We start from the raw sequence: 25000 nt of genomic DNA, 5'->3' as shown, positions 1-25000 counted from the left end.
ACTAATTTAAATATTAGTCAAAGATAACAAGTAAACACCTCATGCAGTTTTTAAATGAAGGTTATTATTGTTAGGGGAAAACAAAATCCACCAACAAAGCACATTAGCAAGTCCAATTCTGAATGGCTGCAGAAAAACAAAAAATTAAGACTTTGGAATGGCCTAGACTAAGTCCTGACCCGAATCCAATTGAGATGTTGTGGCATGACCTTAAAAAGGTTATCAAAAATGCTTGATTGACGTCGTTGCTAATAAGGGTGGCCTAAACACTTATTATTTATGAAGTTTTGGTCAGTTTCAATTTAGGGTGAACTAAAAAAATAAAGGCTTTGGAGTGGCCTAGACAATGTCCTGACCCGAATCCAATTGAGATGCTGTGGCATGACCTTTAAAAAAATAAAAGAAATGCTTGATTGCCGTCGTTTCTGATAAGGGTGTCCCAAAGACTTACAAGAATTATGTAGTTTTGGTCATTTTCAATTCAGGGTTAACTATTCCTTTAAACTTTGATGTTTCAGATCATCAAACTAATTTAAATATTAGTCAAAGATAACAAGTAAACACCTCATGCAGTTTTTAAATGAAGGTTATTATTGTTAGGGGAAAACAAAATCCAAAAACAAAGCACATTAGCAAGTCCACTTCTGAATGGCTGCAGAAAAACAAAAAATGAAGACTTTGGAATGGCCTAGACAAAGTCCTGACCCGAATCCAATTAAGATGCTGTGGCATGACCTTAAAAAGGTTATCAAAAATGCTTGATTGCTGTTGTTGCTGATAAGGGTGGCCCAAACACTTATTAGGTTTATGTAGTTTTGGTCATTTTCAATTTAGGGTGAACTATTCCTTTAAACGTTAAAATGGCTTGCCATATTCCGACTGCATTTAAAAATAAAAACATACATTTCAGGAACAACAATAAAATGCACTAAAATAGCCGCTTCCTGAGGTCAAAGAGTGTCTATGATAAATGACTCCAGCCTCGTACCTTTTTCTCGGTGGTGATGTACAAGTGCGCCTGGGTTTTGTCGAAGAAAAGGTTCTTATTTACGTAGCCGCTGGTTTTGTAGCCCGGGCCTGGATTGTACGGCTCTGGCGAGCTTGACAAATGTACCTGCATAAAGAGAGAACAATAGACACAGAGAAAGCCACAATTAAACAGTCGGGCAACAGGACAGGACACATCTGTCATATTTACGGACCACACAAACCCCCCCTCAGAGCGTCCCACACACCTGAGCCACACCTGACAAACGTGTCAACCCTGAACTAATGGCCTACAAGCCCAATAATGGCCAGAAAATGGCGGGAACTCATAAAAACTCCATGCGGACTGGATATTTTTTCCCCATCGCTCAATTGCATCTGTCTATCCTACAAATAATCAGCTCTAACAAAGGCTTTTAGGAGCTAGCGGTTCATTATTTCTAATATAACGTCTAACGCGTTTAGCGGTAGCACTTGGGTTTGGGTGACAGTAATATCTCTTTCTCTTTCATCCCTCTGTCAGAGATTCGCCACGTTCCCTCTGCAATTCCCTCACCTGCCAAAGCCTAAACTCCAGCTTTTTGTGACGCGCATGCTAAATCAGGTGTGTGACATCAGGTAGCTAGCTGGTTGTAGCGCTTCACTAATTGGTTGTCTCAAATTTCCGGAGCGTTCGTTTCCTTAACAATGACTTACACTGTGCTCACTCTTTTTTTTTTTTTTTTGGCGTCCTCCTACGGACTGTCAGTTTTTGGTTATTTTTACATTGTGGAGAAGTTTGTTAAGAGGAGTATTGTGTCACTTACTCATCCTCGTGTTGTTCAAAACCTGGAGGACTTTTTTTTTTTTAAGTATGAAAGGAGAAACTATGAATGTTGGTTGTTCTTGTATATATGATTATTATTAGGGAAAGATGCTTTCAAACTTAACAAATATCATAAAAGTATATAAATAATACATGATACAATAATAAAGCAAAATAATCCGTCGTTCTGTAAAGTCAATCAAATAATTCACTGAAAAGTTCTGACTCAAAAGACTCTTATTGAATACTTCCAATGTAATCTTTATACCTGTCAACATTGGGATGTGAAAATAAGGGATATGCTCAGCATATTAATTACTAATTATCTTCATCTGAAACTGTTTCATTGTGAATAAACAGTTAAAAAGTCAGTAATATGTTTTATTATTATTATTTACAAAATAAAAATAAATGGCGAGGTAGTGGCGCAGTAGGTAGTGCTGTTGCCTCACAGCAAGAAGGTCGCTGGGTCGAACCTCGGCTCAGTTGACGTTTCTGTGTGGAGTTTGCATGTTCTCCCTGCCTTCGCGTGGGTTTCCTCCGGGTGCTCTGGTTTCCCCCACAGTCCAAAGACATGCGGTACAGGTGAATTGGGTAGGCTAAATTGTCCGTAGTGTATTAGTGTGTGTGAATGTGTGTATGGATTTTTCCCAGAGATGGGTTGCGGCTAGAAGGGTATCCGCTGCGTAAAAACTTGCTGGATAAGTTGGCGGTTCATTCCGCTGTGGCGACCCCGGATTAATAAAGGGACTAAGCCGACAAGAAAATGAATGAATGATGAATGAAATAAAAATAAATGTCATAAGCTGCGTCCCAAATGGCACACTATACACTATGCACTCATGCACTATGTACTTATGCACTTACACACTCAACAGGAAAGTATATGTATGTAGTGTTGTCCCAAATGGCACACTAATGTTTTTTTACTAAGCGGAAATTCAAACTGTTTCCCTGAAGACGTTTGACGGTTGCCAAATCATTGAAATAAATGACCAAACTATCAAATTAAACCTGCCGTGAGTATAACCGCATTCACCATCGGGAGGCGCTATAATCACTCTCGTAGGAGAATTTTGCTTTCACCATCCAAAATAAATAGTTATTCAACATGTGCGTCCGATAGCTCCGCCCCTTCCGCTACGTAAGCAAACCTGCGGTCGTTGAGTGCGTGAAGTGTCCATCATTACACACTTCATTTTAGCGGCTGAATGAGTGCATCATCCGGGTAATTGAAGTGCTCTTATTATTTTTAGTGTTTTCAGTGTGAACGCACTACTTACACTATTTATACTACAAAATGGCGTAAAATAGTGCATAAGTATGTGATTTGGGACGCAGCTATACATTAGCAGCAAATACATTAGCAAACGGTTCAGCCTATTAAAATGAATAGCTATTATAAAGAAGTAGAATCAAGTTATCAAATCTCATTAATCTTTCCTTCACTGTATGACTCACACATTCTGATTAAAGAGCAATAAATGAATCTCAATAATTCATATTTTTCACTTGATTACATTAAACAACAGAGATGTCACTTTATAAATGCACAGATCTAACGTTATAATGAATAGGATTTAGGACAAAATTAGTTGTGTTTGAAAAAACATCTTTAGATGTTAATATTAATAATTATGTGTAAATGTCTTTTCAAACACGCACCCAAAACCCAGACTTTGGTCTGCTTCAAATCGCGTGTACAGAATCCGTTTGGAAAACAGCGTCTATTTATCACTATGGAGTCCTACAGTCACGCACCGCTATATGACTGTTTTGAAGATTGCATAGGTGAGACGACGGCACCTGTATAGTGAAAAGGAAGATAATCTCGCCGTTTTTATGTTCATTTCAAAGTGTTTTCATGCCTAAATAACACGAAAGCACAGAACAGACTCACATTTAAGAGCAAGGGGCGGCCCCTGGTTGTTCGATTGTATGAGTTGAGTAAATGGTTACCACCCTTCATAGACAGGTAATGTTTTGTTTTAAAACTATTTTAGCTTCACGCAAAGCTGATGTAACGTTAGATGTTCTTACAAACGGGTTATATCTTCACAGAAGTGTTGTTCAGCCACTAAAATCTTCCGATAAAAGATTGATAAGTCTATTTTCAGTTTCATAAGGGACCTTTTACAGCATCTATAATGTAGATTTTAATTAGTTTAACAACAAAACACAAGTAAATAGCGATATTCCGCCTAGTCTCTCCCTATATTGTTTACCATGCAACTCTAAATTTTCACTCTGAAAAAGCATGTCAGTTTTTGCTTGCTCGCCGCCGGACAAGCACTAGTCGCTTTTGACACAAGACAGAGGGTTCTTTTGCTGTGCTCGTGTTTAAAGAGGCGTGGCTCTAGACGGCAGGGGAGGGAGTGTGATTCAGAGATTTATGATAAGCTGTTAGCATTGTGAAAGATCACCAACTGCACCTTTAATACTTGAGGTTAGGTTTAAGAGGAGAGTAATATGCTGGTGTTTAACTGCATTGCTTTAATGCATTCCTGCATTGGGGTTTCACATACTCTGTACTACTTCATAACCATGGTGGGCGTTTCTCTTTGTCTCATGCTGAACCCAGTCGACCAATCACAACAGACTGGGTCATTGGACCAATCAGCGCAGAATAGTGTCACGCAAATTAGGGGTTTGAGAACAAATCAATCACTGACCGAATCATATGGGAGTCATTGGGATAATTAGTTAAAAATAAATGCATATTATAAGACAATGAAAGTGTTTCTTGACCTTGTATGCATATCAGCCTGTTGTTTGGGACTCCCAAAACCAAAATATGACCTTTTATAATGCATAATAGGTGCTCTTTAAATAGCCAAAGTAAAACATTTACCCTTGTACATTGTGAATGAATCACTTAGAGTCATTTTGTGAAGTGAATCAAGTGAAGCAAAATGAACTCTCATGAACACAATTAAACTTTTTCAATCAGTAACATCTTAAATGCCATAACTAGTACTTATAATGATTGCATTCTGTATTTCAAGTCATTTGATAAGATTTCAGTTGTTGTTCGCTAATAGTATTCTCCTTGAATCAGCCAGTAATGAACAAATCATTCAGAACAGTTCTTACATAACTAATGCCATAGCATGCCAATTACTGACTGTATTGAAAAGCTTAACAGCAATAAACAAATCTAAAACAACATTAAAGTTATTAAATAATCAATTTCTATACACACTGAACCTTCAAATTTGTACATTTTCATAGCCCAAACTCAAAAGTACCATTATTCTGCCATAACGAATGGAAATCTAGAACATTTTCCCACTTAAAAAGCGACCTCAGTGCTTGGGGATATAGCACCTCGGATGAGGGTTTGAGCAGCGTGTGAATATAGTTTCTTGAATTGAACACAACTTATCTCACCTTGATCACCTCTCCTGCATTGTGCCCCAGAAAGGCAATGGTGTGATCATTCTCGACAGCCACGGCCACCGCGGTCAGCAGGTTCTGTCTGATGAAGACTGGATTGGCCTTCAAGGCAAACTCCTGTCGACTGGCCAACGGTGACGGGAGAAAATCAGCTCCACACTTATACCGGTTCACTATGTCTTTCTGCAAGATAACAAAGAGAATCACGAAGCAGACACTGAAAAAAAAAAAAATCACTTCCAAAAGTACTTTTATTCTGACGTTTGAATTATATAATATAACTAATTGTTCAAACTCTTAAACATCTAACTACTTTTTTCAATTCACTGATTTATTACAGACCACAGATTGGTTCAATATTGCCATTTGTTTAACTTTTACCTTTAAAAAACGTGTTTCCATTGCTCATTTTGGAGTATCGCATTAAAAATGCTTGATGGAAACGCCATAGTGTGTATAAATTCCAAAGATCCACATTAGTAGGATAAACTTTTTATCCTTTTTATCATAAACTACACTACCTGACAAACATCTTGTCGCTTATCCACATTTTAGGAGCAACAAATAATAACTGGACTTCTAGTTGATCATTTGGTATCAGAAGTGGCTTATATGAAAGGCAAAAGCCTCTATATCACGCTTAATTAACCAAAATAAAACATGATCATACCATGATTTTTAATGATTTAATTAGGACAGTAAAGTCTGACTTCACTTTTAAAAGTCTTGTCTCTTAACAGAAATAATATCCTGTAAGGCTGCTCGATTTTGGGAAAAATCATAATCACGATTATTTTGGTCATAATTGTAATCACGATTATTCCAAACGATTATCAGTTGAAGTCAAAATTATTAGCGCTCCTGAGAATGTTTTTTAAATAAATATTTCCCAAATGATGTTTAACAGAGGAAGGAATTTTAACAGTATTTCCTCAGATATTGTTCTTCGGAAGGCTTATTTGTTTAGTTTTGGCTAGAATAAAAGCAGATAAATATTTTGAAACCTCTTTTAAGGTCAATATTAACAGCCCCTTTAGGTAATATATATTTTTGATTGTCTGTAGAAGAAAATACTGTTATATAATGACTTGCCTATTTAAGCCTTTGAATCAGACTTTGAATTTAAATGCTTGTATTCATTATTAGAAATGAGTGATTAAAACTATTATGTTTAGAAATGTGTTGAAAAAAAAAACTTCTTTCCAATAAACAGAAATTGGGGAGGAAAAGGCTTGCTAATATTTAGGAGGGCTAATAATTCTGACTTACAACTGCATAGTTATTTTCCTCCCTGCAAAGGAAAGAGAAATAAATACAATAGAATAAAAATATAAAACAAACTGCTTTAAGCATCTTCACTTTATGAAAAACACTTTAGCTACAAAAGTCTTCAGTCAAGAGCAGAGAGTTGTTTTATTAATCATGATTAAACAGGCGGCAGCTATTGTGCTCTGTCACTTTAATGGTGTTAATAATGTATAATGTGATAATCACTAAACACCGCGTTTTGACACCTATTTGAACATTAAAGCGCTCACGTTAACGACTTTAGATGTGTGTGCAATGTGCGAATGAGACCAAGTGCTGACTTTGTGGTCTTTCGCGCTTTTAAGAGCAACAAGTGAGGACAACTGGACAGGGGGCGGTAAATAATGGAATAATCGTTTATCTCGATTAATGCATTTTCATAATCGTTAGAAGCCATAATCGAAATCGAAATCGGATTTTCGATTAATTGCACAGCCCTAATGTCCAGTACAGAATATAAAGTCATGCTGCAGTGGAGAAAGAATGAATATGGTGTATGACTCCCATGAGCTTGGAGGACTGCATCCATACATCTCTGCAATAACTCAAGCAACTTATTAATAAAGTAATCTGGAATGGCAATGGTAAAATAGCTACTTTTAACTGTCATTTAATGTGTTTTTGTCATTGCACTGATACTTTTAGTGAGCGTGAGCAGTGCGGCAAAAATAGACCCATCGCCAAAACTATCGCAGCACTGCTGCTTCAGCGACGCTCACGCCCCGGGCTGACGCGCTGCTGCTGTGTGCAGTATGAACGCACTAATCTGTTTACATACATCTGTTTACTTTCATCGTCCACACAGCTTCATGAAAGGTGGTGATGTCACCCAATGATCCATGTTTGGTAAATGTAGCTTGTGCGGAGGCTACTGCGCTACTTGTTTAAAAAAATAGCTTTGCTACTGATAATCTATTTGATTTATAAAGTAGCAACGCTACCGCCACACTACTAAAAAATGTGGTTAAGCTAAGTAGTGACGCTACTACCCAACACTGATTCCTACTGTTTGCAGCAAACAGGTTGCACATAATGGGCCCTATCATACACCCGGCGCAATGTGGTGCAAGGCGCAGCGCAATAATCTTTTACTACTTTAAGGTTGGCCCAAGGGTCATTTTGAGGTGTTTCGCCACGCTGTTTAAATAGCAAATGCATTTGCGCTCAAATGTGCGCCCATAGGCTAAAAGGCCATAGGCTAAAAAAGCAGGCGTGTTTTGGCGCGTTGCTATTTTGAGAAAGTGTAAATAGTCTGATCTTTAGACCAGAACAAAGTCGGTCTATTGTCTGGCGCAAAGTGCGCCTGGCTTACACACTACAAACAAGATGCAATACGCAAATATCTTTACATATGAAAAAGATATAATATATTAAGTATGTATTGGATATAATAGGGATAAATATAGGATATAAATATAAATTATTAAAATATTACAAAACATACAAATTTCTAGCCTACATGAATTTAAAAACCACTGCCTTCATACTTTCTTCATCTCGGGAGGCTTTTTCAGTTCATTCAATTTGCTTTTGTATAATGTTATTATTATTAGCAGTATTATTTATTATATCCATATTTATATTTGTTTTATTAAAAACAAGCTTAGATTTGTACACCTGTCAAATTTTAGACCATATGGGGCATGGCAGGTGTATTTGCAAATAACTCAGGTTTTTGAGCACATTTTGGTATTATTGTTCATTTATTCGTTTGCTGGAAATTAGAACTGAATTTAGAAATAGTTTTGAAACAAATATTTGAGCTTAACAAACTAAATCAATTATTTATAGGCTAACTGATGTCTGTGCGTAAAGGTTTCCCTATCCACTAGAGCAAAAGCGAAAGTGAACTTACTTTACGTCATGTTAATAGCAATGCGCTTATGGAGCGACGCAGCTGGCTCTAAAAGGGAATGGAAGATGAGACTCTGATTGGTTTATTCTCAAAACACACCTGTAACTCATTAAGACAATAAACTTAACCCTTTTGGACCATGCGCCATGGCGCAAAGCGGATTTTCCCGTCCTTAAGTTAGCAAAAATGCGTTCTGACACGCCCTGAAAGCGTTTGCGCCCTGCGTTTTGCGCTCTGCGCATGGACCGTCAAAATAGAGCCCTCTATGTCATACACTATAATTCACCTCTATTTGCATGTTTGCTATGACTTTGTAAGTAACTTACTCGTGCGAATACTTAACCCTCTACTGCACGGTGTCACCATACGGCAACATGTTACTTATGTTAATTTCCCTGCCACTGTTTCATAAAGACCAACATTAATTTTTTATTTTTTATTTTTTTTTGTGGGAAAGAGAAGACCTTAGAGTAGCCAATGATGTGCTTTGGTTAAGTCACATGACATGCTGTGATTTCTGTTGATGATTTGTGACAGACTGGTGTTTATTGCGAGTAGTTTCTGAATGCAAATGCAAACGTCAATAAAAACAAAGGATCCAATTATGTCAGACCCACAAAAAAATCTAAAACATCACCTCCAGTGACATATGATGACATTCACCACTCAAAAAAGTTTCTATCAAATTAGTTTTTTGCAAACCGCTCAAATGTGTGTTACCGAATGGCAATACTGTGCAATAGTGCAATGTGCAATATTGCAACGGGTTAGCTAGCTAGCAAGGTCAGCTGTGAACTTTTAACTTGTAACAATAAAAACATGGATGCTAGTAATATATTTTTGATTATTTGTATGTTAAAGACATTTGCATTATGGATAAAATCTAGTTTTAATGTCAATACTATTTTTGAATAGATATGAATACAGGAAACAGTGTATTAGCGAGCACCGCCATGTTCTATGGTAAATGAAAGAAGAAAAAGACAGAGCTGGCTCTTCCTGCAGATGAAATTGAGGATGAGATGGGTTTTAGTGACCATGAGAATGATGAAGACTGGACATTTGATAGAGACAGTTCAAGTAAGTTAGCTCAGAGGCAGATAGGACAGGTGTAGTATAGTATATAGTATACTATATATAAACATTGTTAGCTAGTAGCTACATTATTCTGATGCATCTGGATATAATAGACTTGTTATTTATTTGTTATAAGATTTACTGGAGAATATATTATGTTATATACATGGTAATGCAATATTAGGTTTGTTTTTGATAATATTCAGCATGGAATGAATGGTACGAATGAAAGCTGTTGGAATATGAGTTGTTGGAAAGTATGTATAAGATGTTATTTATAAGTTCTGTGATAAAGCTTATGATACCACAACACCAATTAAATCACTTTAAACGAAAGAATAATAAATTATAAGTAAAGTTATAAATTTGAAATTTCTAAATTAGATCCACTGTTGGACATTGTTGCCAAATGGCAACATTTCATAAAGTACCTTAAAAAATAAATGTTTCCAATTTATTTTATTATTATTTTGTTTTTACAGCACTTCAAGTTAAGCCATTTTAAGAAAAGAAAAACAGTCAAATATTTTTTTAAATAGATTTATCATAATGCTTGCAGTAGAGGGTTAATTCTGTATTTGGTATCAACCCAGCATAAGGAGTAAACTGATCTCATCTCAAATGTTGTTTTAATAATTCTGCAATAGCTTGACCAAAAGTCTACGCTCAAAACAATTTTTTATAGTAACGCTGGTTTCTAAGGAGGTGACGATCAGGGCTTTACATTAACACCCGCTAACCCGCCAAACGTGGGTAGAGGTTAGCTCTGGCGGGTTAGACAGACACCTCCACTAGCCACTTTGGCTGGTTGGAAATCATTTTTAAATTGTAGTTTTCTTAAAAGCAGGGTTCGACAATAAGCATGGCCCGATATTCGTGCAAATGTGTTCTTTGAATAGAGAAGCACTGACAAAAATAACTGTGTTCGCGCGAGCAAAACAGCAAAAAAGAAGGTAAATCCTGAACGAGAGGATGATCACTTGCGCGCACAGGTGATGATGCGAGTGACTGTTAAAAAGCGCGCGTGCTCCCATTTACTTGCGCGATTGGTTCCCTTTGAAATAGACTGGACAAAGAGCGATGATCGTGCACCCACAGTCCTGCTGCTTTCGAGAGCTCAATATATATATATATATATATATATATATATATATATATATAAACACATTCTTTTGTTTCTGCTTTCATTTTAATTATTCTTTGAACAGATTAAAAGGCCTATATTAACCGCGTGCATGTGATCATCCTTTCATTATCACACGCGGTGTGTTTAACCTGCTTTGTTTTGCTTAGTTATTTTTGTTAATATGGTTTAATTATATATTTTTTTACAAGAACATTGCTTTAATGGGAGATACCTCCCTGTTTATGTGTAGTTAACTACTGATCTGGGACTTTTATCCAGGACCGATTACTGTGCATATTTTAGATACATAACAATACTTCTTTTATAGATTTCATGTTTTTTTTAAGAAAAGTTTTGTTGAATTAAAAAGTGCACCTATACAGCCATATTTTCCTTGTTTTGACACATTAAAAAATTGTGGCTAAGAAATACTTATTTGGTGTGGTCAGAGATAAATTTGGTAAATCTTTAATTTTGAGCTGAAAAATTTCTGTGAAATTAAAACTAATTGCATTGCGACAACACATTTGCTCATGCACACTGAGCAAGCCAATACACAACACACACAAGAAGCTAAATGAGAGAGGAGGCATGTTGTGGACATAACACAACATCTAAATCAAGTCATCTTAGCATGTCAAAGTTAAATTTAAGCATATAAAATATATTTTCCCAACAAAAAAAAGTGTGGCTAGTGAAAACGGCGAGTGGTAAGTAATGTTGGAAATCTACTAGCCACAGTGGCTGGTGATCCAAAAAGTTAATGTCAAGCCCCGGTCACGATTATATATTATCTTGAACACATAAAAAGGAAAGCGATTTATTCGCAAATCGTTTATGCAATTTTGTACATTTCCACACATAAAATAGATTCCCAACATCCCAACTGTGATATTGAGCGAAGTAAATAAACTGGTACTCACATCGTGTTTGACACAAGGACCGTCTTTACTGGACGTGTAGGGACTCTCCACGACTAATCTGTCATCAATCTTCCCATTATCCGTGTAGCAAGCCGTAACGATGTCCAACAGTTTATGGTTGATGTTTTTCAGGGGGTACATACACAAAGCAGATTCGGTGGCCCCTTCCTCTAAGCTAGCCACCACAAACAAGACTTTATCCCATTCCTTGATGGTGCCGTACTCTCCAGAATCAGTCATCACCTGGGCCAGCTCTTTCCCTGGATCTGACAAGTACGCCGCCTGGACTTTATTGTACCGATTGTTCTGGCCGCAGCTAAGCTGAAGCTCTGTATATGAATAATAGTGATTGTCGTTCTCGCAGAGGCGCGAGATGAAAGTAAAGTTCTTGTTGTCGGTTCTGCCAAGAGTTCGCGAAAAGAGGAAGTAGACAAAATTGCCGTTTTTAAAGGCGAATCGAAAGTCATGCAGGTACTTGGGCACAAAGGGAACAGCTTGGACGGTGGACGCCTCGATGATGCTTTCAAACACAACCCAGTCGCGATAGTTCTGCACGATTCGGGTGCTGATGAGTTTGGAGCTGTCCATGCTTCCATATCCTTTCCCCACTAAAAAGACACTGAATGGCTTATTGTCGATTTCGAGCGTGGCCATGACCCCGACTACAGAAACATGATCTTCAGTGCTGGCTGCATAAGTCCGCTCTCCTTTGCTGTCACTATAATAGATCTGCTCTTTGACATTGGTGAGGTTGAGCAGAGAGCAGATTCCTCGATACAAACTCCCACAGACTATTAGTGACCCGTTTGCCGAATGAACCAGCAAGAGTTTATTGGTATTGTTGGTGTCTTTCAGATCCTGGCAGGTAGACACCGGAGGGGTGCATCCTTTCGCGTCTTTCTTGGGCCCAGTTTCAGCTCTGGCCTCAAGATTCAATAAAGAGTCCAACTGATAAATGGCATTGACCGCACCCAAATAAACACGCCCCGTCAGAGGGTCCTGCACCACGTTATTGATTGGCGTGTCAGTGGAAAACTCAAACATGGAGTCTTCAGAGGATGCAGTGGTTACTTGTAGCACCAGTAGGACCGCTGATAACCAGAGAGCCATTGCTGTGAAAAGAAAAAGTCTGAATTAGGACAAATGTGACGTTCAGATGTTGAATCGCATGGCCACTGCTATGAAAAGAAATATGGAGACAGTGTACACAAAGTTGACATATAAACAGATGATTACTATAACTGTTTGTGAAGGTCGTTACAAGTGTGCCTGACCACGTTGCCTATTCATCTCTTCAGCAAACAATCCTTCAAATTAAAAACCCTGACAAGGCTCAGACCTGGGCGTCTGTTTTTATGATGTTAACCTGCCATTCCCTGGAGTTTCATGAACGCAGCGGAGTGATAACGCACTTATCCTGAGGGTTGAGTTAATTTCAGCTCTCACATTCATTTACATAAAACCCCCTGCCCTCCTATTGCCAATTTTCATCTTTTTCCCCGTCTCCCTGCTGATCACGAAGCTCATTTATTACAAATTCCATTTCTTCCCGTAAATGTAGCTGCCCTTTTTAGATCGTACCCTTAAACAATTCTTTTTAATTTAGAATGGTGGCTTAAATTGGTTTGCGTTGTTCGCTCTCTTTTCAGAGTGGCTTGTTATTCTTTTACCTTGTCCTAAGGCTGTTTTTGCTGCTGATGATATGTTGCAGCAGTGGTTTATGTGGGACTCAGGTGTAGATTGGAGCAAAACGTGACCAATCACCAATGGAATCTTTGCCATATCTTTACTTTTTCCAAGTGTGATGTAACCTGGGGCAAGGTAATAATACTTTTAGGGCCCTTGATCAGAGACAAATCCTGACTTGATCTAGTGAGGCCTAATGCTGGATATCTTCCAAGGTGGGACCATATACCCCCCATCCAACCCCCATATACCAACCCCTTTCTCTTTTCTTGTGTCCAAAAGATATGTCTGCCTGTATAATATTCATATGAACACAGAGGAAACACAGGATCTCTGCATTATTTTAACTATTCAAACTTTTCTTCAAAGCAGAAGTGTGACTGCCCATGCAGGAGATTGATCTAGTGGGGTTTATTGCTGGATTTCTTCCAAGGGGGGCGGGGGGGGGGGGGGGGGGGGGGGGGGGGGGGGGGGGGGGGGGGGAGGGGCGGGGGGGCATATACCCCACCCCCATCCCCTTATAAAGTTGTGTCAGAACAAGCTGGATCCAGATCCTCTGAAGTCTCATCCAGCACCTCATTTTACCGATCCCCCTCCTCACCCCGCTCTTGCCTTTCTTCCGTGACTCCCCAACCCTCTTTGTCCGCGACACCCACAGCCCCCGGTCTTCACTTTCGTCCATGACACCACAACCACCAATCACCAATCCACCCCCGATCCCCGCCTCAAGTCTTTATTTTTGTCCGCGGCACCTCTCCTTCCTCTAGTAACATGCCAGATCTGTTACCCCAATCTGTTCCGGGACCTCACTTTTTACAAATTAAACACTGTCAATCTGCCTATAGCAGGGATGTCTAGACTCCTAGAGGGCAAATGTCCTGCAAAGTTTAGTTCCAACCCCAATCAGACACAGCTGGCCTAGCTAATCAAGCTCTTACTATACCCCATTTTACCGATCCCCCTCCTCACCCCGCTCTTGCCTTTCTTTTGCGACTCCCCAACCCTCTTTGTCCGCAACACCCACAGCCCCCGGTCTTCACTTTTGTCCACGACAGCACAACCACCAACAACCAACCCACCCCTGGTCCCTGCCTCAAGTCTTCACTTTTGTCCACGGCACCTCTTCCTCCTCTAGTAACATGCCAGATCAGTTACCCCAATCTGTTCCGGGACCTCACTTTTTGCAAATTAAGCACTGCCAATCTGCCTATACCAGGGATGTCTAGACTCCTAGAGGGCCGGTGTCCAGCAAAGTTTAGTTCCAATCAGACACAGCTGGCCTAGCTAATCAAGCTCTTACTAGGCTTTCTAGAAACATCCTTGCAGGTGTGTTGAAGCAAGTTGGAGCTAAAATCTGCAGGACACCGGCCCTCCAGGACCGAATTTGGACACCCCTGGCCTATACAAACCCCTTTATCCTGAAAAACTGTTTCTTGTGTCTTTGAGATTAAAATCCAAACTGAGATTGAATGGAGTTCAATTGGAGAACAGATGATCTCAGCACAGTCCTCAACTTTATCTCCTTCTAATTTATGTCAGCAGTTGTTTTGTGCCTGTTTGACAAATCTGAGGGAACTTATTTAAATGAAAGATGATGCAGAAATCAGAAATCCATCAACTTTTCTGAGCTATGAAAGAACAATCAAATCATGCTCGGAGATTTGCTTTGGAATTGGGTTTAGGAGCACTATAGGAGCACAGACCATCTCAATGCATCTGCCTGCAGGTGCTTGAAAGGAATCATATAATATTTAACTTCTAATCTAGGAAGATAAATGACAGCATTTACTGATAGCGCTAGACCTGAAAGGACATTTCAGCAGCTCTAACTCAATAGTAAGCTCATGGACACAAAGGAAATGGGACGTGGACATATAGATCAGTGACAGAGACTTCGCTTAAGAATCGCACATATATCTTCAAGGATCCAATTACCCTGACATGTGTGTTCGTAATGCAGGACAGAAGGTCAAGACACACTGGCCTGCGTCCATTAATTCTGTTATGGCCGTCAGTGTGGAAAGCAGCCTTGAAGAGAACCTAGTCGTCTGTCTCAATTAGGGCAAATGACAAATGCTAAATTCAGATGCTAATTTGTTGGGGTGTTGGATTTTGAGGTTAAGTAAGTGTAGAGGTGAGGTTAATGAGTAGCGCTTGCTAGGGCAAAGACTTTTACTATTGCTCATGCGGACATGCACTGTCTCTCAAGCCTGGTGGTTGTTCAGGAGAAGTGCGCTATTACTCTGCTAAGGCAGCAATCAGAATTATGGTGAAAAGACTTACAATGAACCTAAATCCAGTCTGATCTCTAGGGTTGCATTGAACTCTACAGGCCAGAATATCAGAGAGAATTTCAGCCTCTCAACTTTGATATTAAATATATGCCAGATCTAAGGGGTTTGACTAATCACAAGTGAAATTTCTGTAATTTCTTGCCATAATGGGGCAAAATTGAGATATTTCCAAGGGCCCTGATAGTAGAGCCTAATGCTAGATTTCTACTCAAAGGGAGGCCTCATATCCCTATGCAATCCCTCCCACAATCCCCATTACACTGATAATTTTTTTTACTATTGCTCCCAGGCACATCAATGAAACCTTAAGGCATGCAGCTTGTTTAGAAAGGGTGCACTTTTTCCCTTACTAGCAATCAGACTTGTAGTGAAAAAACATTGTGAACCCGAGTCAGGTCTTGGTTTCTACCGGGTTCAATGCTGAATTCAAAATATAACCAAGACTTTCAGCATTACATCCCTAGCAAACGCCCAAAACACTATAGAAACCTATTAAAAACATCCTATCAACCACCCCACCTCAAGCATGCCCCGGAGCACCATAAAAACCCACTAGTGCAATCTAGCATTCACTCAGAAACCCCTCTAAAACTCCCCAATGACCTCGAACATTCTTTAAAATGTCCTGAAACACCTTAATGAAGATGTTTACAGGCGTAATCTTATTCACTGGCCCCATAATGCTTGGTATTAAGATGCATATTTGTCAAGCTGATCACAAGTGAACAAAGTCTGCATTTCCATGCACTGTAAAAAAATTGAAGCTAAAATATCCCACATGTGAACGCTGTTATTTTGCACCAACTTTGTAATTTGGAACCTGAGCCTGTGACTTTGTGATTGTGAGTTTTATAAAGCCTAAACTCCAACATAGCCAATCACAAGCATCCAAATGTGAAGCCACACCTCTTTTAAAGCATTACGTAATTGATAGAGCTGTGGCAAAAAAAAAAAATATATTCAAGAAATTGATTCTGCACAGATTCTGAGATTTTCAAAAATCTTTTCTCTCTTGAATCCACTGTTAGTTTTTTAACAGTCCTCTAGACTAGTTTTTAACAGCAGATATGGCTCTAGACTAATTTTAAATAGCAGATGGTGCTCTAGACTCGTTTTTAACAGTACATGGCGCTCTAGATGGCGAGCTAGACTAGTTTTTATCAGCAGATGGCACTCTAGATTAGTTTTTAACAGCAGATGTCACTCTAGACTAGTTTTTAACAGCAGATGGCAACCTAGACTAGGTTTTAGCAGCAGAGAGTGCTCTAAACTAGTTTCTAACAGCAGATAGCACTTTTGACAACAATCTAGACTATTTTTTTAAAGCAGATTTCGCTCTAGACTAGTTTTTAACAGCAGATGGTGCTCTAGACTAGTTTTTAATAGCAGATGGTGCTCTAGACTAGTTTATAACAGCAGATTTCGCTCTAGACTAGTTTTTAACAGCAGATGGTGCTCTAGACTAGTTTTTAACAGCAGATAATGCTCTAGACGGCATTAAACACTAGTTTTTAACTAGCAGATGCCACTCAAGACGGCGCTCTAGACTAGTTTTTTACAGCAGATGGTGCTCTAAACTAGTTTTTAACAGGAGATAGCACTCTAGACTAGTTTTTAACAGCAGATAGCGCTCTAAACTACTTTCTCACAGCATATGGCGCATTTGACAACAATCTAGATTATTTTTTAAAAGCAGAATTCGCTCTAGACTAGTTTATTACAGCAGATGGCGCTCTAGACTGGTTTTTAACAGCAGATGGTGCTCTAGACTAGTTTTTAACAGCAGATGGCACTCTAAACTAGTTTATAAAAGCAGATGGCGGTCTAGACTAGTTTTAAAAAGCAGATGGCTCCCTCGACCAGTTTTTAACAGCAGATAGAGCTCTAGACTAGTTTTTAACAGCAGACGATGCTCTAGACTAGTTTTTAACAGCAGATAGCACTCAAGACGGCACATTAGACTAGTTTTTAACAGCAGATAGCACTCAAGACGGCACTTTAGACTAGTTTTTAACAGCAGATAGTGCTCTACACTAGTTTTTAACAGCAGATGGTGCTCTACACTAGTTTTTAACAGCAGATGGTGCTCTACACTAGTTTTTAACAGCAGATGGTGCTCTACACTAGTTTTTAACAGCAGATGGTGCTCTACACTAGTTTTTAACAGCAAATAGTGTTCTACACTAGTTTTTAACAGCAGACGATGCTCTAGACTAGTTTTTAACAGCAGATAGTACTCAAGACGGCACATTAGACTAGTTTTTAACAGCAGATAGCACTCAAGACGGCACTTTAGACTAGTTTTTAACAGCAGATAGTGCTCTACACTAGTTTTTAACAGCAGATGGTGCTCTACACTAGTTTTTAACAGCAGATAGTGTTCTACACTAGTTTTTAACAGCAGATGGTGCTCAAGACGATGCTCTAGACTAGTTTTAACAGCAGATAGTGCTCTAAACTAGTTTTTAACATCAGATGGTGCTTTAGGCTAGTTGTTAACTGCAGATATCACTCCAGACTAGTTTTTAACAGCAGATGGCACTTTTGACAACAATCTAGACTATTTTTAAAAGCAGATATCACTGTAGACTAGTTTTTTACAGCAGATGGCGCTCTAGAGTAGTTTTTAATCAGCAAGTGATGCTCTAGTTCAGGGGTGGCCAACCCTGTTCCTGGAGAGCCACCTTCCTGCAGATTTCAGTTGCTACCCATATCAAACACACCTGAACCAATTAATTAGGACCTGAACACCATGTGATAATTACAGGCAGGTGTGTTTGATATGCGTTGCAACTGAAATCTGCAGGAAGGTGGCTCTCCAGGAACAGAGTTGGCCACCCCTGCTCTAGATGGCAATCTAGACAAATTTTTAACAGCAGATATCGCTCTAGACTAGTTTTTAACAGCAGATGGTGCTCTAAACTACTTTTTAACAGGACCTAGCGCTCTAGACTAGTTTTTACCAGCAGATATCGCTCTAGACTAGTTTCTAACAGCAGATGGCACTTTTTACAACAATCTAGATTATATTTAAAAGCAGATATCGCTCTAGACTAGTTTTTTTTACAGCATATAGTGCTCAAAACTATTTTTAAAAGCAGATGGTGCTCTAGACTATAGTTTTTAACAGCAGAACTTGCTCTAGACTAGTTTTTAACAGCAGGTGGTGCTCTAGACTAGATTCCAACAGCAGATGGTGCTCTAACAGCGATGTAATTCTTGTAATTTGCATCCAATAAACCTTTCCTAGCTTCATTAATGATTATTATAGGTTTAAGTGCTGCCATCTTTATTTGCGTTAGGAGCAGTTGGACAGGTGTACCTAATAAAGTGGCCAATGAGTGTAAACTCTTACTAAGTTAATAACGTACAGAAGGTCAAGCACATATATTCTGTTTTTTATTAAGTAAAATCTAAGTTTTGATACTCGTGTTGTACATGTAAATATGCAAGTGAACATCATCACAGGCTGCAACATGCATTCCCCCAAACGAAAGTGCACAGATGTCTTGTAAAAGACTCCAGACGAACAGCTGATATCTGGGGCAAAGTGTTTTCTTGGCTGAGGGGAGGAAAAATAAAAGGCTTCAGTGAGCTTCGGAGCTCCCTTGTTTAAGCACGATGAAAGACAAAAACCCTTTTTATTAAAACATGCAGAGGGAAACTTTTCCCTGACATGAAACTTCTTCGAGAGACAGAGTCTTTAAACTCTGATTAGGGCGACCGAATTTCTGCTTGGTCGCTCCCGTTGTACCGCATGCGGCTTCAAAGATTCATTTGCTTATGCATGCAAATCGCTCACATCCAACCCCAAAAACCGTCTGTTGCCATACAAATTCCCTCAGATGTGCGGTTATAGGTCAGCGCGTCTCCTGTCCCCGTGTGGCAGTCTCTTTCATCCGTCACACGCGCCGTTAATCCGGCTGCTAATCCTGAAATTTGCGCAGGATCAAAGCGCTGTGGCTCCACATCACGCAATACTGGCGCAGTAGTGCTCAACACCAACCGCTCACTCCATCACACATCTGATCGCTAGATCCATGAAAACAAACGGCTGATCATTTACCAGAGAACTGATACAAAGGGTCACCAGAACCTTCATTTTCCTTCAGCTTAGTCCCTTTATTCATCAGGGGTCACCACAGCGGAATGAACCGCCAACTTATCCAGCATTTGTTTTGCTCAGCGGATGCACTTCCAGCTGCAATCTAGCACTGGGAAACATCCATACACACTCATTCACACTCATACACTACTGCCAATTTAAACTCCACATAGAAACGCCAACTTGGACTCAAACCAGCAACCTTCTTGCTGTGAGGTGAACAGTGCTAACCATTGAGCCACTGTGTCGCCCCAACAAACAATCGGGACAGATATTTATTTACAGCATAGACAAAACAAAAAATGTGCTATATTTTATATATATATATATATATATATATATATATTTTTTTTTTTTTTTTTTTTTACTAGATATGTTTTATACTCCTAAATGCTGGGTTGTTAACTCAAAGTTGGGTCAAATGTAGTCATTTTTGCAAACTCTTCATAAATTAATTTTTTTCGGCTTAGTTCCTTTATTACTCTTGGGTCACCACAGCGAAATGAACCGCCAACTTCATTCATTTTCTTTTCGGCTTAGTCCCTTTATTAATCCGGGGTCACCACAGCGAAATGAACCGCCAACTTCATTCATTTTCTTTTCGGCTTAGTCCCTTTATTAATCCGGGGTCAACACAGCGGAATGAACCGCCAACTTCATTCATTTTCTTTTCGGCTTAGTCCCTTTATTAATCTGGGGTCGCCACAGCGGAATGAACCACCAACTTATCCAGCATATGTTTTATGCAGCGGATGCCCTTCCAGCAGCAACCCTTCTCTGGGAAACATCCATACACACACATAGACTACGGACAATTTAGCCTACCAAATTCATCTGTACTGCAAGTCTTTGGACTGTGGGGGAAATCGGAGCACCTGAAGGAAACCCACACGAAAGCAGTGAGAACATGCAAACTCCACACTGAAACGCCAACTGACCCAGCCGAGGCTCGAACAAGCAACCTTTTTGCTGTGAGGCTACAGCACTACCTACTGCACTGCAAAAAATGCTTTTCTTGCTTGTTTCTAGTCTAAATATCAAAAATTTCTTATATCAAGAAGCATTTTCTAGGCAAGCAAAACATATTGTCTTGTTCTGAGAAATAAAATGCCAATATTAAGTTAGTTTTTGCTTAAACCAAGTAAAATAATCTGCCAATGGGGTAAGCAAAATAATCTTGTTTTTTCTTTTGACGTAAGAATATTTAGCTTACCCCATTGGCAGATTATTTTGCTTGTTTTAAGGAAAAACTCACCTAATTTTGGCATATTATTTCTGAAAACAAGACTATATGTTTTTCTTGTGTAGAAAATGCTTCTTGATTTAGGAATTTTAAGATATTTGGACTAGAAACAAGACAAAAAAGTAAGTAAGAAAAGCATTTTTTGCAGTGTGCGCCACTGCGTCACCTGAACCGCCAACTTATCCAGCATATGTTTTACACAGCGGATGCCCTTCGAGCTGCAACCTAGTACAACCTAGTGGTTCTTCGACATAAACTACAACCTGATTGGCTAACATTAATTATTTTTGCCTGACCACAACGACTAGCACTCTTCAATGAGGATCATAATTCATTTGAATCATTTTTTATAACTTGGCACTTCAAAAATTGAGTTGAAATACAGTACGGGACTATCCTGAGAAAAGAGTCTGGTCTTTAATGTTATCCAAGACCTTTAAAGAGATGATGCCAACCATAAAGGACTTCTAGAGGTCTCCATAATCCTGGACCAGGCCGTTTCCTGAGCAGATGCTGTGGCAGTCATGGAGGAGTGGAGAGCATGAGAACGATTCCTGAAAGACGCCAGTGACAGACGAGTCTACTCACGCCTGCAGCTTCTCCACGATGGATGTCCAGCGTTCTCCAGCTTCTAGTGCCTAGACTGCAGTTTGGCCAGAGGAGAAATGGTCGTGCCCATCGTAGCCTGGTTTCTCTTGAGGTATTTTTTCCTTCACTTTCATCAGTTGGTGAAGTTTGTTCCTCACCACTGTCGCCACTGGCTTGCTTGGTTGGGACTTGTGGAGTTGCTCATCGATGGATTTGCTCTTCAGTGTTTGGACTATCAACAGTGAAAATTAACCCACACTGAACTAAACTTCAACTCTGAAAACTGGACTGACGCAGTTTCAATTTACTAGAACTTCTATGTTAAGCTGCTTTGACACAATCCACATTGTAAAAGCGCTACAGAATTCAAATAAAAATTAATCGGTCACCTTATGTATGCAGAGATAGCCAGGGGAAAGAAAACAATCACAAATGTCCGATGAATAATAACAAAACTGGTAATTCACTACTGAAGCTAAGAAAAATTCTAGCGGAGAGTTGTTAAAACAACAGAAGTGAAGAACAGAGTCCTGTACCTCCAGGAGAGAGACAGAGAGACAGCAAAGACGACTCATTAGCGCTGGTTTATTATTGCCTGAGAGAGATAATCCTGTTTTCTTCTCAGCCGGGTGAAGGAACAAAACACTTTGGGCTCGGAGCAGAATTGCGAAACCAGAAAAGCGGCCCTTGTTAGATCTCGCGCAAGCCTTCAGATTCACCGCGTGCCACTTCAAGGCAAGTCCTTGCATGTCGTTCACCTGGACCACTGAAGATTACAGGACACACTCGGGTTAGAGCTTTCCAGAGCACCAAACGCCACATCCTCAATCGGTGAGGATGCCAACACAATGGCTGAGTTATTAGAAGTCTGAGGGCTTATTAAATGTGGTAAAATGCTCCATGCTGGGGCATTCAGTCTTCAGCTCAGTTTAAAGGTAAAAAGACAAAATTATTTGGTTTTTTGAAATGACGGTAATGTCCTGGTCTGTATAAATGCAAATTATGCACCAAATGAAGTAAGGTAATGAATTACTGTAGGTAATAATAGATTTATAGTCTAATCTGGACCACAAAACTATAACTATAATGTATATTTTCATTGATGTATGGTTTGTTAGGATTGGACAAAATTTGGCTGATTTTTTTTTATTAAATGAATAGAACCAAATTTAACCCAGTGTTTGGGTTAGTCAATTTTTTTACCCAACTAGACTTTAAATAAAGCAGCATTTCTTAGAGTGTAAAAATTTGTATTACTAATTAAAAACTGCAACACAGGCTCATTGTGAAAATGTACCCTTTATACATTTCTGGAGAGTGCACATTATGAAGCCAGAGATATGTATGGCTGCATTTCGTTTTTAAAATGAACGCTACGGGGTGGTATGATGCCGTCGACGGCTTGTTTCTTTTCGCGCTACCAGCTGACCGATTATGTCCATGTGGACGATTTTTTCACTGTTGCCAGTTTGTCCTGTGACTCGCGTGTACGACGGTGGACTTAAGATGCCAAGAGGAGTTGACCGCGACGACAGGGTTCGAGTCCGACGAATAACAGTTTCAGAAAGCAGGTAAAACAAAAAAATTAAATAAACAAGTACTTAACAGGGTGAGAATTTGGTAGAAATCAGGCGGCCACGAGGGCTTTTCTTTTTCTTGATTGCTTTTGAAAACACTGTCGGTTGTGTTTAGGGAAGAGGGTGGCAGGGGGTTATCGGTCGGTCGGTCAGTCAGTCAGTCAGTCAGTCGACAATGGCCTCTGGTGGATTTACGTCAGAACAGCAGGCGTGAATGGCACTTGTGAGAGAAATTTGAGATCTGAAAAAGCGTACACAGCGGCCTCTAGTGGATTTGCGAAAACAAAAACTGCAACAAAAAAAATAAATAAAATTGAAGCTCCTGGGACGTATTTCATGATCTTCAAAAAAGTTTATAGGGGTACGTATCAGTAATAAGCCTGGGTTGAAAAATGGTTTTATGCATTTACAGCAAGAAATGTACAAAATATCTTCATTTAACATGGTCTCCTTAAAATTCGAATGATTTTTTGCATAAAAAAAAAAACGAATAGCAATTTTTTCTACTAATACAATGTATTTTTGGCTGTTGCAACAAATATACCCATGCAACATGGTTTTGGGGTTCAGGGTCACATATTGTATAATTATAATAATAATAAATAATAAACATAATGGTAAATTATGCATCAAAATAAAAGTCCTGAGAAATAATAAATTAAGTCTATAATCTATAACTCGCTTCGCATTAAAAAATTTAAATACACTTCGCAAATAAAAAAAATCCTTTTTCTTACCATTGATGCCATTGTTTATATTTTTTCAAATCAATTTAAATGACTTTTTAACTCAATGGCTGTTTGTCCATAGTTGATCCAACCTTGGATTACAACAACCTAGCATTTAAAAAGTATTTGAAGTAAGTTTTAACTTAAAACAAGCAAAATAATCTGCCAATGGGGTAAGCAAAATGATCTTATGTCTAATGGAAAAACAAGATTATTTTGCTTACCCCATTGGCAGATTATTTAGCTTGTTTTAAGAAAAACTCACTTAATTTTGACATATTATTACTGAAAACAAGGCAATATGTTTTGCTTGTCTAGAAAATTCTTCTTGATTTAAGAATTGTGAGATATTTGGACTTAAAACTAGACAAAAAAATCTAAGTAAGAAAAGCATTTTTTGCAGTGTATGTATTATTTGTAAAATAGTGCATGAAAGTAGCAACATTTTCCTCACTATAATTATAACTTTTATTTTAACTACCAATTGTTGTATATTGAACAGTCTTTCCTAAGGTAAATCTAACATGTTACATCATGTATATTTGTCTAATTCAGTATTTACCACGCCTGTTCCCGAAGGCACACCAGCAGAACACACATTTCAACCTCTTATTTGCAAACACATGAACTCTTTACAACTTCAGAAGAGACTCCAAAACCTGAAATGAATGTGTCAAATAAGGGAGACATCCAAAATATATTATAAATGAAATGATCAAACAAAATAAATTATCCATCAAAATAAAAGTCCTGAGAAATAATAAATTAAAAACAAAGCGAAATAAAATCTGAATAATTTACTCTGATTAAATTAAGAAAACATCCTTGCCTAAACAGATGAAAAATAATTATCAGCCTGCTTTATCACAGGCTGAACTGATCTGAAGTGATTTCAAATTAGAGGCACTTTCATCATGATCCACACAAAGACTTACCCTAAGTAGTGTGGACAGTTTAAAAAAATACCTCCACTAAAATACCTACACATTGATGGCCACGTCCAGCAGGATAACACCATGTCATAAAGTGCGAATCTTAGACTGCTTCCTTACACATGAAAATGAGTTCACTGTACTCAAAAGGCCTCCCCAGTCACCAGACCTCAATCCAACAGAGCAGGGGTGGCCAACCCTGTTCCTGGAGAGCCACCTTCCTGCAGATTTCAGTTGCTACCCATATCAAACACACCTGAACCAATTAATTAGGACCTGAACACTATGTGATAATTACAGGCAGGTGTGTTTGATATTGGTTGCAACTGAAATCTGCAGGAAGGTGGCACTCCAGGAACAGGGTTGGCCA

At 38.9% G+C, this 25000-nt stretch overlaps 1 protein-coding gene and 1 long non-coding RNA gene across 3 annotated transcripts in view; one reads left to right on the top strand and one right to left on the bottom strand.

The window, feature by feature from the left end:
- Positions 1-25000, bottom strand: part of plxnb2b (plexin b2b) — a 327318-nt gene that overhangs the window by 66033 nt on the left and 236285 nt on the right. For both annotated transcript variants that reach the window (NM_001423669.2, NM_001197316.3), the window contains 3 exon segments: positions 989-1114; positions 5183-5371; positions 11478-12589. In NM_001423669.2, coding sequence (NP_001410598.2) covers positions 989-1114; positions 5183-5371; positions 11478-12587 — 1425 coding nt within the window. In that variant the 5' untranslated portion in view covers positions 12588-12589.
- Positions 19930-21786, top strand: LOC147837647 (uncharacterized). The gene is made up of 2 exons (XR_015526164.1): positions 19930-20703; positions 20849-21786. It is a non-coding gene; the product is annotated as an uncharacterized LOC147837647 (long non-coding RNA).

The sequence above is a fragment of the Danio rerio genome, chromosome 25 (assembly GCF_052040795.2).
Source record: "Danio rerio strain M-AB ecotype USA chromosome 25, GRCz13ab, whole genome shotgun sequence".
NCBI classification, from domain to species: domain Eukaryota; kingdom Metazoa; phylum Chordata; class Actinopteri; order Cypriniformes; family Danionidae; genus Danio; species Danio rerio.
The sequence above is the reverse complement of the archived record's forward strand: the minus strand, read 5'-3'. Positions and strand labels throughout refer to the sequence as shown.